The 13,596-nt window shown below is 32.9% G+C and overlaps 1 protein-coding gene across 1 annotated transcript; it reads right to left on the bottom strand.

Annotated features, from left to right (window-relative positions):
* Positions 1–367: 367 nt before the first annotated feature.
* On the bottom strand, positions 368–8,531 carry LOC134261885 (lim and transglutaminase domain protein ltd-1-like). Its single transcript, XM_062744305.1, has 9 exons — positions 8,438–8,531; positions 8,034–8,147; positions 7,496–7,722; positions 3,985–4,187; positions 2,513–3,417; positions 2,126–2,291; positions 963–1,243; positions 562–747; positions 368–455 (listed from the first exon to the last, which is right to left on the bottom strand). Exons 1-9 carry the CDS (start codon positions 8,513–8,515, stop codon positions 426–428), a joined length of 2,190 nt encoding a protein of 729 aa, XP_062600289.1. The 5' UTR covers positions 8,516–8,531; the 3' UTR covers positions 368–425.
* Between the last annotated feature and the right edge of the window lie 5,065 nt (positions 8,532–13,596).

The following is a 13,596-nucleotide window of genomic DNA, read 5'->3' as shown; positions in this document are numbered from 1 at the left end:
AGGAAAAGAAGGATTTCTTTTCATGTAGAGATGATTTTATACCCCGAGGATATTCTTCACCATCAAACCCTAACAATAGAACAATAAAGCTCGCCATTTGAACCTTCAGTTTTATCTGCTGCATCACAGAGCGAAGTTAGTATTTTACCTTTATAAGAAAAACAAATGCAAATCAAATCTGGGACAATATATTTTCATGGATATATATAATAGCAAGCTTAGTTTTAAAATGTTTATTGTTTTCAATATATAATGTATCAGTAAAAAATCATGAATGCATCATAGATATATATTTGTACGAATATATTGCAAAAGAAAATATCACAGTACAAAACATATAAATAAAGGTATCTTAAGTAATAATAAAAACTCATTTTCCCCTTGGACCGCCATGGAAATATTCCAACGATGTTTGAAAAATCTGCCTAGGTCGAGTCTGTTACAATATTTGATGCCTGGAATGTAGAATAAAAAAAAAAATAACAAATTACTTACATATTCAATTATGGTATTTTTCATATATTCTTTTAAATCCATTCGTTTCCATTTTTGACTACTCACCCATTTGTAGAAGGTCCCAAGGCCTGCGCTTGCTGTCGCCGCTGTTTCCTTGTCGTAGGGACGTAGAAGTTGTGCTGCATTGTTCACCATGTTTTCGGTCACGTGGATCGTGTCAAACTCGCGCACGCGCCGTAAGAGCCCCTGTTTCCCCGTTTTCCTCATCAGACCTTGAATTTGCTCCCATTCCTACAAAGTTCATTATGATCACATTCATTTTTTACAGCTGATTTCAAGTTTTTTTCACATAAGATTTAAATGATTCAAATTATTTTAGATCTGGTTATTTTTGATTTTATAAAGTAGTAAAATTGAGATCATGTACAAAAAAAAAACAAACCCATTTTGCATTAATAAAAATATAGGTATACGCTGGAAAATTGATTCATAAATTGTATACGTACCTCTAAATGACTTTCTTTTTCTCCTAGAAGAACATATGTGGCCTTCATGATGTCGTAAGCCAGGGGCTTGGGATGTTTGTAGGTGTGGATCTCGGAAATTGTCGGCTGCTTCATCTGCAGAACTTCGTGTGCGAACCTTTTGATTTTCCTTAGCTCTCCTAATAGTTGCTCTCCTTCCTTAATCTGATTTTGTAAGTTAGATGAAAATTCGGACGACTTAGCATTATCTAGTGCCGTCTCTAATATATCTACATTTCTTCTTGCAATAGCCTCCTTCAATTCTAGAAAAAAAGATTGAAAGAACTTTATTTGGTAATAAGCAATATTTGCACCCCAAAATCAAACTTTGACGGAGAAATATTTAATTATGTTCTTAAACAGGGGAATATATGCTGACTTCAAAACAGTGAATATTTTCATTAGCAATGACGTCACATGTTTGAAATGACGTAACGAAAATGACGTAAATTTAAAATTTCCGATTTGCACAAAAAATGTATATTTTACGTCGATATTTTGGGTAAAAGTCACCGAGCGCAGATCTGATCAGGCTCAATATTTTGATATTATGTGAAGAATGATAATATAAATGAAATATGTAAATATTGTTCCTGAGCAAACTTGCGCTCTATAAATTTTAAAGCTAAAATTGTTGAAATTTTGTCCATTTTGTCTTCTTTCTAAAAAATGATATGAAATCGACCTAGTTTGTGACGTCATAAAAACAAAAATTGTCAATAAACTACTTTGAAACTATAATATGATCTGTCAATTTATATTTCTCATACAATATATAAAATTCAGCACATTTCAAGAATTTTTCAATTTGACTTTTGTAGGGGCAAAGATATGCAATATACCGCATATAGATCTTTCATGTAAATGCTTTATTATCATGTACTGAAAACAGACGTAAGTACATAGTTCAACAGAAATGGTGAATACTCCGTAGATTTTAACAATGTTTGAAAATAGACCTTAATAATTTGATGAACTAGTACAGTAACTATCTGATTAAAGATTTATGAATCAATATATTGACGAAAGTTTGTTCTTGCAGATTCTCAATGAAGTTAATTGTTCTTTTTAAGGTGTACTTTGTCATTGTCGTTAAAATGCATTATAATAAATGTTAAAATAAATAAATAAATATGGCCATGAACCTTTTTGCAATACAAGGAAATTCTTTTTTCTTTCTGCCTTTTCTCTCTTACCATTGTCGTCCAAATCGAATTGGTCAAACTTGTCTAAAGCTTTCTGAATCGACTCTGGGTCGTTCGACTTGAGACATTCGTTCAGATTGTTTCGAGCCTTCTTTTCTGCTGCGTTCTGACAAGATATATACATTATATATATATTATACATATATAAACATTGATTTTACAAGTACTTCCTAAATATTTTAGAGGCAGATTTTTTTTCAAGAAAATATTTTGATAAGAACGTACGTTTCATAATTCCACACCAGATTCAAACGCGAAATTGCTTATCAAAGTACAGAATTAATATGAAGATTACATTTTTCAAAATTACCAATGATGGAATTATACCTCGTAAGATCTTTTCTTTTTATTCATGTCTTCTGATGCAAGTAAATAATTACAGGCGTTTTTAAAGGGCTCTGACGACCCCTTTGTTTTTGTGTTGATTTGAAGTGCGTATTCTCCTTGTTGAGGTACGTTCACATTAATGTCGAGTTCTTTACCTTTGACCTTATGTGTGACGTGTTGACTTAGCACCTCCTCCTTAATATTATTGTGAACCAAGACTGTCTGCACAATAACATTTTTAGAAATATTAAACTTAATATTGACGTTTTTGCTCTTTTTTATGTTGATGAATCCCGATTTGTGAGATTCTGCTTCTAATCCTGCGGACGTTGTAACTAAATTTGGTCCAAACCCTGCCTCTGGGTTACACGGGAACGGATTCACATTACTCACATCTTCATTACAATCCAAACGAAAAGAACAAAGTAGAGGAAATCCGGTCGGTGATCCGCCGTAGAGTTCCAGTTTGTATATTCCTGCGCCTGGAAATCGAATCCGAAAGTTTACAGCAGATTTATTGTTCATAACTGCGACATACCTATCTAACTGAATTTCTTTCGATAATTTAGTGTTTGATTTTTCATGATTAAAGTAAAGTTTGTACAAGTGTTTAAATTCTTCTCCATTTGTCTTCTTTATACCAATATCGCAAACACCGTTTTCAGACGTGTACAGACATTCGAGCTTAGTTGTGATTTGGATATGATTTTCGAAGTAAGCTTGTTCACAATTGGCTATTTCAATGAATTTCTGCTTTGTAAAAGGTTTTGCAAGTAACTGCCACTCAGGGTCTCGAGGTAAACAAAAATAGATGAACTCTTCTGGGTCAGTGAGGAAATAATAGTCATTGAAGTTACTGACGGTTGTTCCCGAAGACTTCTCTGCCGTTTCTCTCGCTCCTTTACCTAATAAGAAAGTTACAGGGTATTAAATATAATATTTATCAAAAGCATAATAATTATGTTCTACCATAAACAATTTATTTTTAAAACTAGGCCAGTTTTTGACAAAGAACTTGATAAAACAAGAACATCAGGCGTCTTCTATAATACTTTTAAGTCAACAGTTCGAAATTTCTGTATGGTCAATACAATAACCGTATGATAAAATCTATCATTCAACTGAATGTTTGCGGTCATTTTTCATACAAATTGTTAGTCCATTATTCTCACACTGAATTGGCTACGGATTTTTTCGTTTGTTTGGCCGATCATGACGGGGAGCATTCCGCTAGTGTTACAGGTCGACAGGGGATGCTCTCTCCTCCATGACACCTGATCCCACCTCTTATATTTAAGAGTTTCGTGTTTGCTCAGATATTTTTTTTATGTTTCAAAGAAATGAAAAAGATCTTTCATCAACATTGCAGAGTTAACACGAGATATAGAATATTTTTTATATTTTAATTTTGTTATTTCTCATGATCAAGTTAAAGTTGTTTTAGATATTTATTTATTATCTCAAAATCCCACCATCAGATTCCACAAGTGTCCATGTTCCGGTGCTGTGACCAACAATAGCTGAAAACGCCCACAGCGGAAACACTAAGCGCCACCCACCGGAAACAAACACCGCAGTCCAGGAATTACCAAGTTTGTCCACTGTTCTATCACCCACTTCGTAGGCCGCACTCTTCGCTATGCCACGGATGAAAACACAGGGTATTTTTACAGCTCTAAAAAATAGAAAATCAGAATATGTTTGTTCTGATTCAATTACAATGAAATGTGTCCCTAAATTTCAATTTGAAAATACGTGTACATGTACATGTATATATATTAGGGATGTCAAATCGGTCAATTTTCAATACTCGGTTACTCGGACGTTTTTCCGATCGAGTACCCGGGTACTCGGTAAAAGTGTAAATAAATATGAACAAGTAAATTGAAGACTGTAAAACATTGTAAACTCTTGTAGAAATAAAACCAGATGCACTGATGGAGGCTTATCCGTAAATGTATTTCTGTTGTAATAATAATGATGAGTACTTCGTGCCCGACGAAATTTAACATACCGGTACCAATTTTTAAATTCAATTCATTTATCAGATAAACACAAGAAATAAAATCATAAGTTGTTCACATTGTTTTTGTTTAAAAAAAAAAAAATTGCTCCGTAATTGTAATGTAACTCTTTGTCGCGTTTGACGACCAGGTATCAGTCGTCAGAGCTATGTACGGTATCAACTTGAACTTGATCAAGTTCTCCTAACAGTGCAGATACACGATTTTAGTTCACTTGTTCGATCCGAGATTTATATAGTCTTACGGGACGGTATTTTGTACATGAAGTTTGATGCAACGATGGACAGCAGTTTTTTTAAAGCCTTTGCCTTCAACCAGTTGTATTGGCATGTAATCAAACACAAACATATCAACAATCGCACGTGTAATCAGAGACATATAAAACCATATATATGTCTCTGGTGTAATATCATCCGCTCGTCTCCCGAGAATTTACGGCTTCTCGTTTTAGTTAATTTATCTAAACATAATGGATCTTAAACGATGTTCAGTGAAAACAAATAATTAAAGCCAAACAAAAAATAAGGAAGAAGGCAGCCGAAGGTGAGAAAAGCCAGGTACCCCAGGTCACGATAATTACTGTAACGTATAAACACTGCCACAGGCGATCACGGTCATTTAGAGTCGTAAAACCCTAATTACTGTATGTACAAGTGCAATGAGCATTTTACGTTTTTAAACAGATTGTTTAATGCATTAATAAATAAGATTAGAAATATTCCAAAATATACATCCGAGTAACCGAGTACCGATTTTAGTATTCGATACTCGGACGTTCGATCGAGTACCCGGTTAACCGGGTACTCGTTGACATCCCTAATATATATTATAGTTTTAATAACAGTATGGAAGGTTTTGTATTTTGTGAGGAGCATACCGTGGACAACGTTATCACTAAGATGGGAGAATTTTAAATTGATTGAGCTGAAGGCTGACTGTGACTATGATCTTTTTTTCAATTAAATTTTCAATCTTTTTTCCCTTTAAAAAATCTTGAAAATTTAGGAACAGTTTTTGTCTTCAAATTGGAATCGTTTACGAAAAATGTTTTAAATCAAAGCAGTTAAAATATTTATCTTTATATACCCGTATAACAGTCTTTTCTGAAGGGTACTTGATGTGGTTTACTGCTTGAATAATGCTAGATATTACCTTTTTAGTATCAATGTCGATAGATCTGTGTTTACAATGTGTTTCATATCACTATTTATTCAGAAATATGTTCAGTATAAATCGATCAACTGCCTTTTATTTATAGCTCTACCTGCAGAGTTCTGTTTTTTAGAGATACAGAAAAAAATCGACACTTTGAGAGAACAATTATAATAAGATAACAATTTTCGAAAGAGACATGTACAGTGTGTATATGAAAAACGTGAAAAATCTACTTGATTAAGTGAGGTGTTATGGCGAGAAAAGTGCCACCTTCGAGTTTGAGCTTTGTATACCCTCTTCTTTGCTTTCGTTCGCCATGCCACATTGAAACCTTCCTAAGAAGTAAACATACATGTAGATATAGTGACTGTTCCCGCTTCACGGTACATGTAAGCGTTTGGCACCTTAAGGAGGCTAGCAGGTCAACAAATTATTTTTTTATTAACCACCAGATATAACTTAAATTTTGGGATATGATAACTTCAGGTAAGACACAATAGATAGGCCAAATTTTTCCTCTAATTCAATTTTTCTGAAACTTTGATATTTTGTTCTAGGATACAAAATCTCTCTTAATATATAATATGAAAGAAATTCAACCAAACATATTTTACCCACATAGTCTTAAATATGGCCTATCAGACCCCTGTAAGAAGAAAGTGAAATCAGACACTCAACTTAAGAATGAGCCTTATTTTAGAATTATCCGTTGATCTATTGCAAGTTTGTGCTATAATTTTGATAAAGATAACCTTTTTGTTACTTTAACTTAGTAAGTCATATTGATACTGGACCATTTGAGAAAAATATTAAGTAAAAATAGAACATACATAGCGTCGGAATTGAAAATTCACATGTAAATATCCTACACTTAAAGTTTTCTAAAGAAAAAATGTATAATTCAATTTTTGCAAAAAATTAACAGAATGATTAAAATGGGTCCCAGAATAAAATGTGTAAAAATAAAGAAAATTGAACCAGTAGTTTCTGATATTTTGGCGATTAAAAAAATTTAAATGGCAAAAAAAAAACTAAAAGATTCAGTAGATGACGTCACAATATTTGACCTTTGACCTCTTGATATGACCTTGACCTTTAAAGTACACAAAGAACGGAGACTCCTTATATGTGTGTCCAAATATCAACCCTCTAATATTTATTGAACAAAAGTTACACTACATTTTATATCAGACTGTTACATGCTTGTTTATTGCACTTAGATAGTGTAAACACATTCCAAAATGTAAGCTCACAAGTGACCAATATATAGGATTCTCTGATTTTTTCACAAAATATGACGCAATCGTGCAAAAACTTGTTATTTTTCTTACAGGGGTTATTCATTGTTGTCAATATAGTAAAATTATTCTTTTTTCTCCAGTATTTTTCAAGAAATTAGTAAAAATAGAATCCAGGGGTGTTTTGTTCTACCTTAAGCTGTCAACTATCATTTGACAAAGAAAAATTTCATAAATTTTAGTTTTAAAATTTTATCATTTTATTATATCTTTATATGGAGCTCTTCTTCTAAAGGAGATCAAAATAGTCTACAAATGGCCACAAGCACTTAGCCCCTTTAAAGAACCCTCACTCCTCAATTGCCAAGACTGCCGAATAAAGGTCTAATTTGTAGCCGTTCACCGGTATATGGTGACGTCTTTATGTGAGTGAAAATTCAAGTCAAATGGGACGTTAAACAATATACAATTTTTACTTTTTTCCTCTCACGATCTCTCTGTTAGAATGATGTAATGAGTAACCCTATTTTGTTAATAGTGAACTGTTTTATTTTATTTTACCTTACCTACATAACGAAACAAATAAAAGGTTGTAGGAGGCTTTTCTCTGGGTAACTAATTGCACAATATGTTGAGGTGACAGGGGCTCTACGTTGTTCTTTGAATTATGTCCCTTTGATCCTTGAAGGCCGATCCATGTAAAGAGCGCGCGCACTTTCTGCACGTCATTTCCTAATCCCTCGGTAAGCGCACGAGACAGCGCCTCAAAGGACTGATAATCCTCCACTCTTATCTAAAGTGTAAAGAGAAATAAAGTTCATTTTACAGTTTTATCTACTACAGAGATTTAAGGTCTAATACCTGCTATTCGCAATCGAGAGCAAAGCGCACCATCTGGTGAAGACTAGGGGGTGTTCTACATGTATTGGTGTCACAAAGAATTTTATTATTAAAATCCAGCTTTTATCGTATGTGGGTCAAGGAGTTCAATGGGGTATGGTCAAAACCGTACAAATTTTTGAAATTTAACTAGATTTTAGATAAAAATACAGGTACAATTGTTTTTCATTCTTCTTTTCTGTTCGGACTTGGGGTGCTACTTACTTGACTGGCCCTGCTATCAGCCACCGCTTTATCCTCTGTAGTAAAAATATGTCTCTTTTTGTCCAGGACCGGTTTCGGAGGCGGGTATCCCTCAACAAAATCGTCCAAATTCATCTGAAATAGAATTTTTGATTTTAAAAAAGCGTATCAAATGTGAAGGTTTTTAAGTATAAATATCTAGCGTCATTACAGGATGGGAACATTTAGTCTATGTAGTTTTAAAAATGTATCAAATGTCAAAGTGTTCATAAGTTTAAATATCTCATGTTTCTTACAAGATTCCGCCATTGCAAGATTGAATATTCATTACCATATAGTTTACATACTTACACTGAAAACTCTGAATATATGTAAAGTATTATTTTTTTGGGGGGGAGGGGGTAAAAAATATATTATTTTCTTACTGGATCCTCGTCCGTTTCTTTCAGAATGTCTGTTTTTGGGCCGCTGGAAGCTTTGGCCTTGGAACCCCCGCTCCCCATTTTTGATCACCGAATCAGTTCTGCAATATACAATTATAATGGCCTGATTAAAAACTGAATTAGGAAATAGATCAACTACTATATCGAAACTACGTTTATTCCGAAATATGAGAATAAAACATATCTCTATTTCAAACATCAGCTACAATGTCCATTTAGAAATAGATATTGAGTTTATCGAATTAAAAATGGACAAACTCCGAGTAAATTCGATATTTCATTTATTGAAGAATTAAAATATTAAATGATCAAAGAAAGCGATAAATTCGCATCAAATGTATATCGCCTGTGTACGATCGTAAAATAAAAGTCTGTAATGGTCTTGTAAACAAGAGACCTTTTGAAACCTAGTTCTGGGATAATGAAACCCAAGGATTGTTCCTGATCTGTGAACTATCTTTAACAAAGCACATGTCTGTACTCTGCGCGCGTTAAATAACCCAATAAAATTATATTTGCCCAATCCCATAACTAAATCAATACACACGAATCGTTAATTTTGCAGTTTTACGTGCCACTACTGGATTTGGTCTTCAAAGTTTTATATGAAGGCGCATTCTCTTTTATGTTGAGCTTTGCACCAGTTTAGATTTCCAAGGGATAGAACAATATCGACTAATTACAATTATCTAAAATTCAGCGTTTAAAAAAATGTTCATTGAAATTCAATATACTTTTCACTACAAGAAAATTCTAATTCCAGTTATTGTTCTTCTATAAAAAGAACTTGCCTAACAATTAAACAATCGTTAAAACTTGCCTTTATTTTATGGATCTGTTTTTGTCCGAAGAACACAGCTTTTAGCTGATAACGAAAAAAACCCATTGTTATAAATGTTCAGTTCACGTGCATATGGCAAAATGATCTGATAGGATAGCAAACAAAACTCTTTTTACTTGGGTGTATTTTATCCTTTTTTCTTGTTAATAATTTGATCTAAATTTTCATAATAAATATGACTTTTGTTTGCATTATTTTATACTTTTCATTTTGGTAGATAAACCTCGTATTTCCTATGCATACATCATAGACGATACATTGTACAACATTAAAAAAGTACGTTTTTTAAAATCTACAGTGGAATCTACATTCGAGAAAATAAGAATCGTGGAAATGCTTTGAGATTTTCTTCTTCGGTCACCACAGAAATTAAAATGTTCTATAATACAGAATTGTGTTTAACACATCGAAGACAAGCTAAAACATAATCTTTTTTTTTTTAATTTTGTAAAAAATATATTTAGAGAAAACGCAAATCATTATTACACTCGCTTACGTAATATTCAATTTTTTTAATCTCAAATCGTGCTTCTTGCTTGAAAATTGATGCAATATTAAAAAAAAATTACCTTTTCGAATTTTTGCTCCCAGCCACTCAAGTCTTTACATGGTTTTGCTAAAATTCCTTGAATTTGTTTAAAATACACTCTGGTCTGTTTAACCAAATACGAGTAGGCGAAAATACCATTGAAAATCGAATTCCAAGAATCATCTACACAAGGCCGATGTTCACTTCCTTATTATGGAATGACAAATGGCTCTGAACATTGGCAATCATCTTCGGTGCGTTCACAGCGATTTCAGAATATGATTTAAAAGTTTAGTGGTTTACTTAATGAGAGAAATCGATGTCAGATTTTGATATGTTTTTATCTTGAATAGCGGTCTTTGTCGCGCGCCGTTTCCCGGAGTCTAAATTGCCTGCTCTTTTGTACCTAGTATGTACACACACTGATACATTACAGTCACTATCAGCGCACAAACAAATTGAAAAATTTAATCTTCTGCGTTTATGAACAGACAACATTTAGTCTCCGCGTGATGGCGTTTATATCTGTATTTTCTTCAAATAATATTTCAGAATATAATTTTTTTTAAAAAAGTCTGCAAAAGGATAAAATTGCAAAAGGAAACGTTTTTTAATACTCTTTTACACTTGCTATTATCACTATATCATAAAGCATATTTATTTTAGGAGGGAGGCAGGTTATTACACTGACTATTCGGCTCTCTGTTTACCAAATTACTCGCACAAATTAAAATACAGGAACTATGATGCACCTTTAAAAATATTCAACAAAAGTATAGAAGTAATTTTGTTTATGTAGTATTCTATATTACTTGACAAAGAACAGATAAGAAAATAAACAGTGCTTAATAAAATTTTAAAATCATATATTAAATGAAAAGGTATAAAATTTGATATCCAATTAATAATGTTTAAAGACATAAAGATTTAAAGATTGAATAAAACAACCGGTTTATTTGAGTGCATACTTGGAACTCACAGTTATATCACGTGCACAAAAATATTTTGTGACAAGCAAATTATTAATGGGTTTAGTAAAATTAAACATCGAATATTTGGTTTTCCTTATCTATGAATATTAAATTTTTCCAAAATAAATACCATGAATTTTTAACTTTTCAACACTCTGTATATTCCCCAAGATGAATGAAAGACCAGGCTATTGAAATTATAGACAATTACTTTTTTTTTTTATCTCTGATTTCTCTTGTTCTGCTTACATGTATTCTGAAAATTATATTGAAAAGATGCTTTAGATTTTCAATGTCATTATATATGTACTCTTTGGAGACCAACAATCAGTTCAGTAGGAATTCCCATGGGTACCACATGAGCCTCTTTTCTAGTTTACCTATTTGGTATCCTACAGAGGCAAATATTAATAAAAATACTTTTACATGAAATGAGATATGCTATTATGGCCTTTAATTTTACATTAAGACCACGTTTTAACATGAATTCAAGATCATTCAATACGCCATTGTACTCGAAATAAACCTGCAGTAAGGGCTGGGCAAAAACATCGATATTTCGATTCATTGCAATACAGTTTTTGTAATACCGATATATAGCAAATTGATTGGACTTAGAAATTCTATAATCAATCAAAAAAAAGTTGTTAGAAAAGTTTGTACTTGTAATCAAGCCAAAAAGTAAACAGGTTTATTTCCATTTATAACTGTAATGAAATCAACATTTCAGTTTTTCTTTGTTTGGTTGGTTCTTTACGTTTGTTTGTTTTTAACTTTGGGCATGATAACTTTGTTATGTTCCCCAAACGAAGTTGGGGAACATATTGTTTTTACTCTGTTTCTTATTAAGGTCTTCCGTCTTCACGGAAGACCTTATAGTGATTGTATTGTTTCTTATTATTCTTATTATTCTTTTTTTTGACAAAATTTTGTGCAGGCGATTTCTCGAAAACTGTTCAGCGGTTTTTCATGAAACTTTCAAAAAATATGTGTCATTATATGAAGTTGTTACATCCGAAGAGAAATTTGGAAAATTCGCTTCTGGTGCTAAGTTATGGTCGATTTCCTGATTTTAAAATGCGATTTTGTCGCCCCTTTTTTTTCGAAAATGGCTAACGATATGATATGGAGACTTATTGGAGACGATAGTACATGACTTTGTGGTTTGCAGAATCACCTTTTCGTTCGCCGTCAGTACTTCCGGTCGTTACCAGATGCGAATTCAAAAAAATCGTTTTTTCTAACTTTTTTGTTTTCCAATATTTTTCATTTATTTTTGGAATGCTAACAGTAACCCTTCTTATAATGCTTACTATATGATTTGTTTGTTAATTGATAAATCCAAACTCTAAATATAAGCATTTAAAAATCTGAAGCGGGTCCAATATGGCGGCTGTCTCTGTCAACTCCGACATTTCGCAATGGGGGTTTACGGATGCAGCCGAGCGTTTGCTTGAGCGAAAGTAACATAGGGACAAAAGAAATGTAAAGGAATACTTGGATTGTCACGTCATAGTTACGTTGTAATTCTGTGTCAAACTAAGTTCTTCTTAAACGTCTTCTGTAATTGGTTTTGGCTGGTTCTCAAAGTAGAAAAAGAAAAGACTAAAGGTGTAAATGAAATTCGATACTTTATATCTTCTGATTTGCACCACGGAAAAACAGCTCTTCAATCATTGTAAGTTATATATAAGTAATAGTTTTTCAAGAAAGAATATTAATGAATACAGTAAGTGTAAAACTTGTGTCATAATACAAAATAAGATAACTATTTTTAAAAGGTCGCTTAATGGGGTTTATATGAAAATTATTGTCTCGAAGATCTGATTCAAGTTATTGAGCACAAATGGATCCAATTCCCTGACTGTCGAAAGGCGAGACATGTTTTTCGGCAAACAGTACAACTTTTTCATGAAAGTTTAACTAATCGGGAGAGTTCACTGTGGGGATAAAAAGGAAATTAAAAAAAGTCAAAAATCCATAGCCGTATCACTGCTTTAGTCTTACTTGCTTACATACGATATGGAATTTGTAAAATTAAATGTGTTGAATATGCTTTCTTATCCTCGACTTTAAGGCTATAGGAACATTTTTTTATTTCATTGAAGCTATCATACCTATTAGATAAAACATTCCAAAGAAAAGGCGCTAAGATTAATTTGTGGCGTTTCGCGCGAAATTATGAATAGTGACTCGCCTTTCATCATTCTAAGACAAAATCACTGTTATACAGAGGTATATAAAAGAAAATTGAGCAGAGGTCACAAAAGCGTAATATTTGGATTTTCATGCTGGATTTTGATGCTGACGACTCAATCCCCCTTATGTGCAATTTTTGTTTACTTTTTCAGCTCGATTTAACGTTTTCTTTCCGGAATCGGACGGAAGACCTCTCGTTGCTCGCAACGAGCTTCACATCTAGTTATTATTATTATTTTTTTCTTCTTCTTCCTGGGTACTTTTTTTGGGAGTGATCTTGTAAACTGTTCATCCGATGTAGGTAAAACCTTTTTAGGGTCAGTAGACATGTTATGTACATTTGCGGAATCAAGGTCATTTTGCGCGCACGTGCTTGCAAGAGCGTGCACGTGCAACACGTGAAATGGCCAATATAATAGATATAGCCGTAACTTTTCTATTTTTTGATGAAATGATTTGAAACTTATAATAAGAAGATATATTAGTTGTATAGACATGCTGACATGGTCAAAATAGCAAGATCTCGCGCGCATGCACGTGCGCTTCGCTCTGATTGGCTGAAACTAAAGTCTCAATATCTTTCTTGTTTTTTGACAAAATC

The sequence above is a fragment of the Saccostrea cucullata genome, unplaced genomic scaffold, assembly GCF_032062105.1.
Source record: "Saccostrea cucullata isolate Sc308-1 unplaced genomic scaffold, CSIRO_AGI_Scuc_v1 ctg15476, whole genome shotgun sequence".
Classification (NCBI taxonomy): domain Eukaryota; kingdom Metazoa; phylum Mollusca; class Bivalvia; order Ostreida; family Ostreidae; genus Saccostrea; species Saccostrea cuccullata.
Note: the sequence above shows the minus strand (reverse complement) of the source record. Positions and strands in the feature narration are given on the sequence as shown.

Bases quoted from the DNA above. Each gene is read 5' to 3' on its own strand.
- LOC134261885 (XM_062744305.1), bottom strand. From the start codon at position 8,515: ATGGGGAGCGGGGGTTCCAAGGCCAAAGCTTCCAGCGGCCCAAAAACA. The intron at 8,148-8,437 runs GTAAGAAAATAA...ATTCTATTTCAG, and splicing joins AAGAAACGGACGAGGATCCA to ATGAATTTGGACGATTTTGT. The intron at 7,723-8,033 runs GTAAGTAGCACC...TTTACACTTTAG, and splicing joins CTGATAGCAGGGCCAGTCAA to ATAAGAGTGGAGGATTATCA.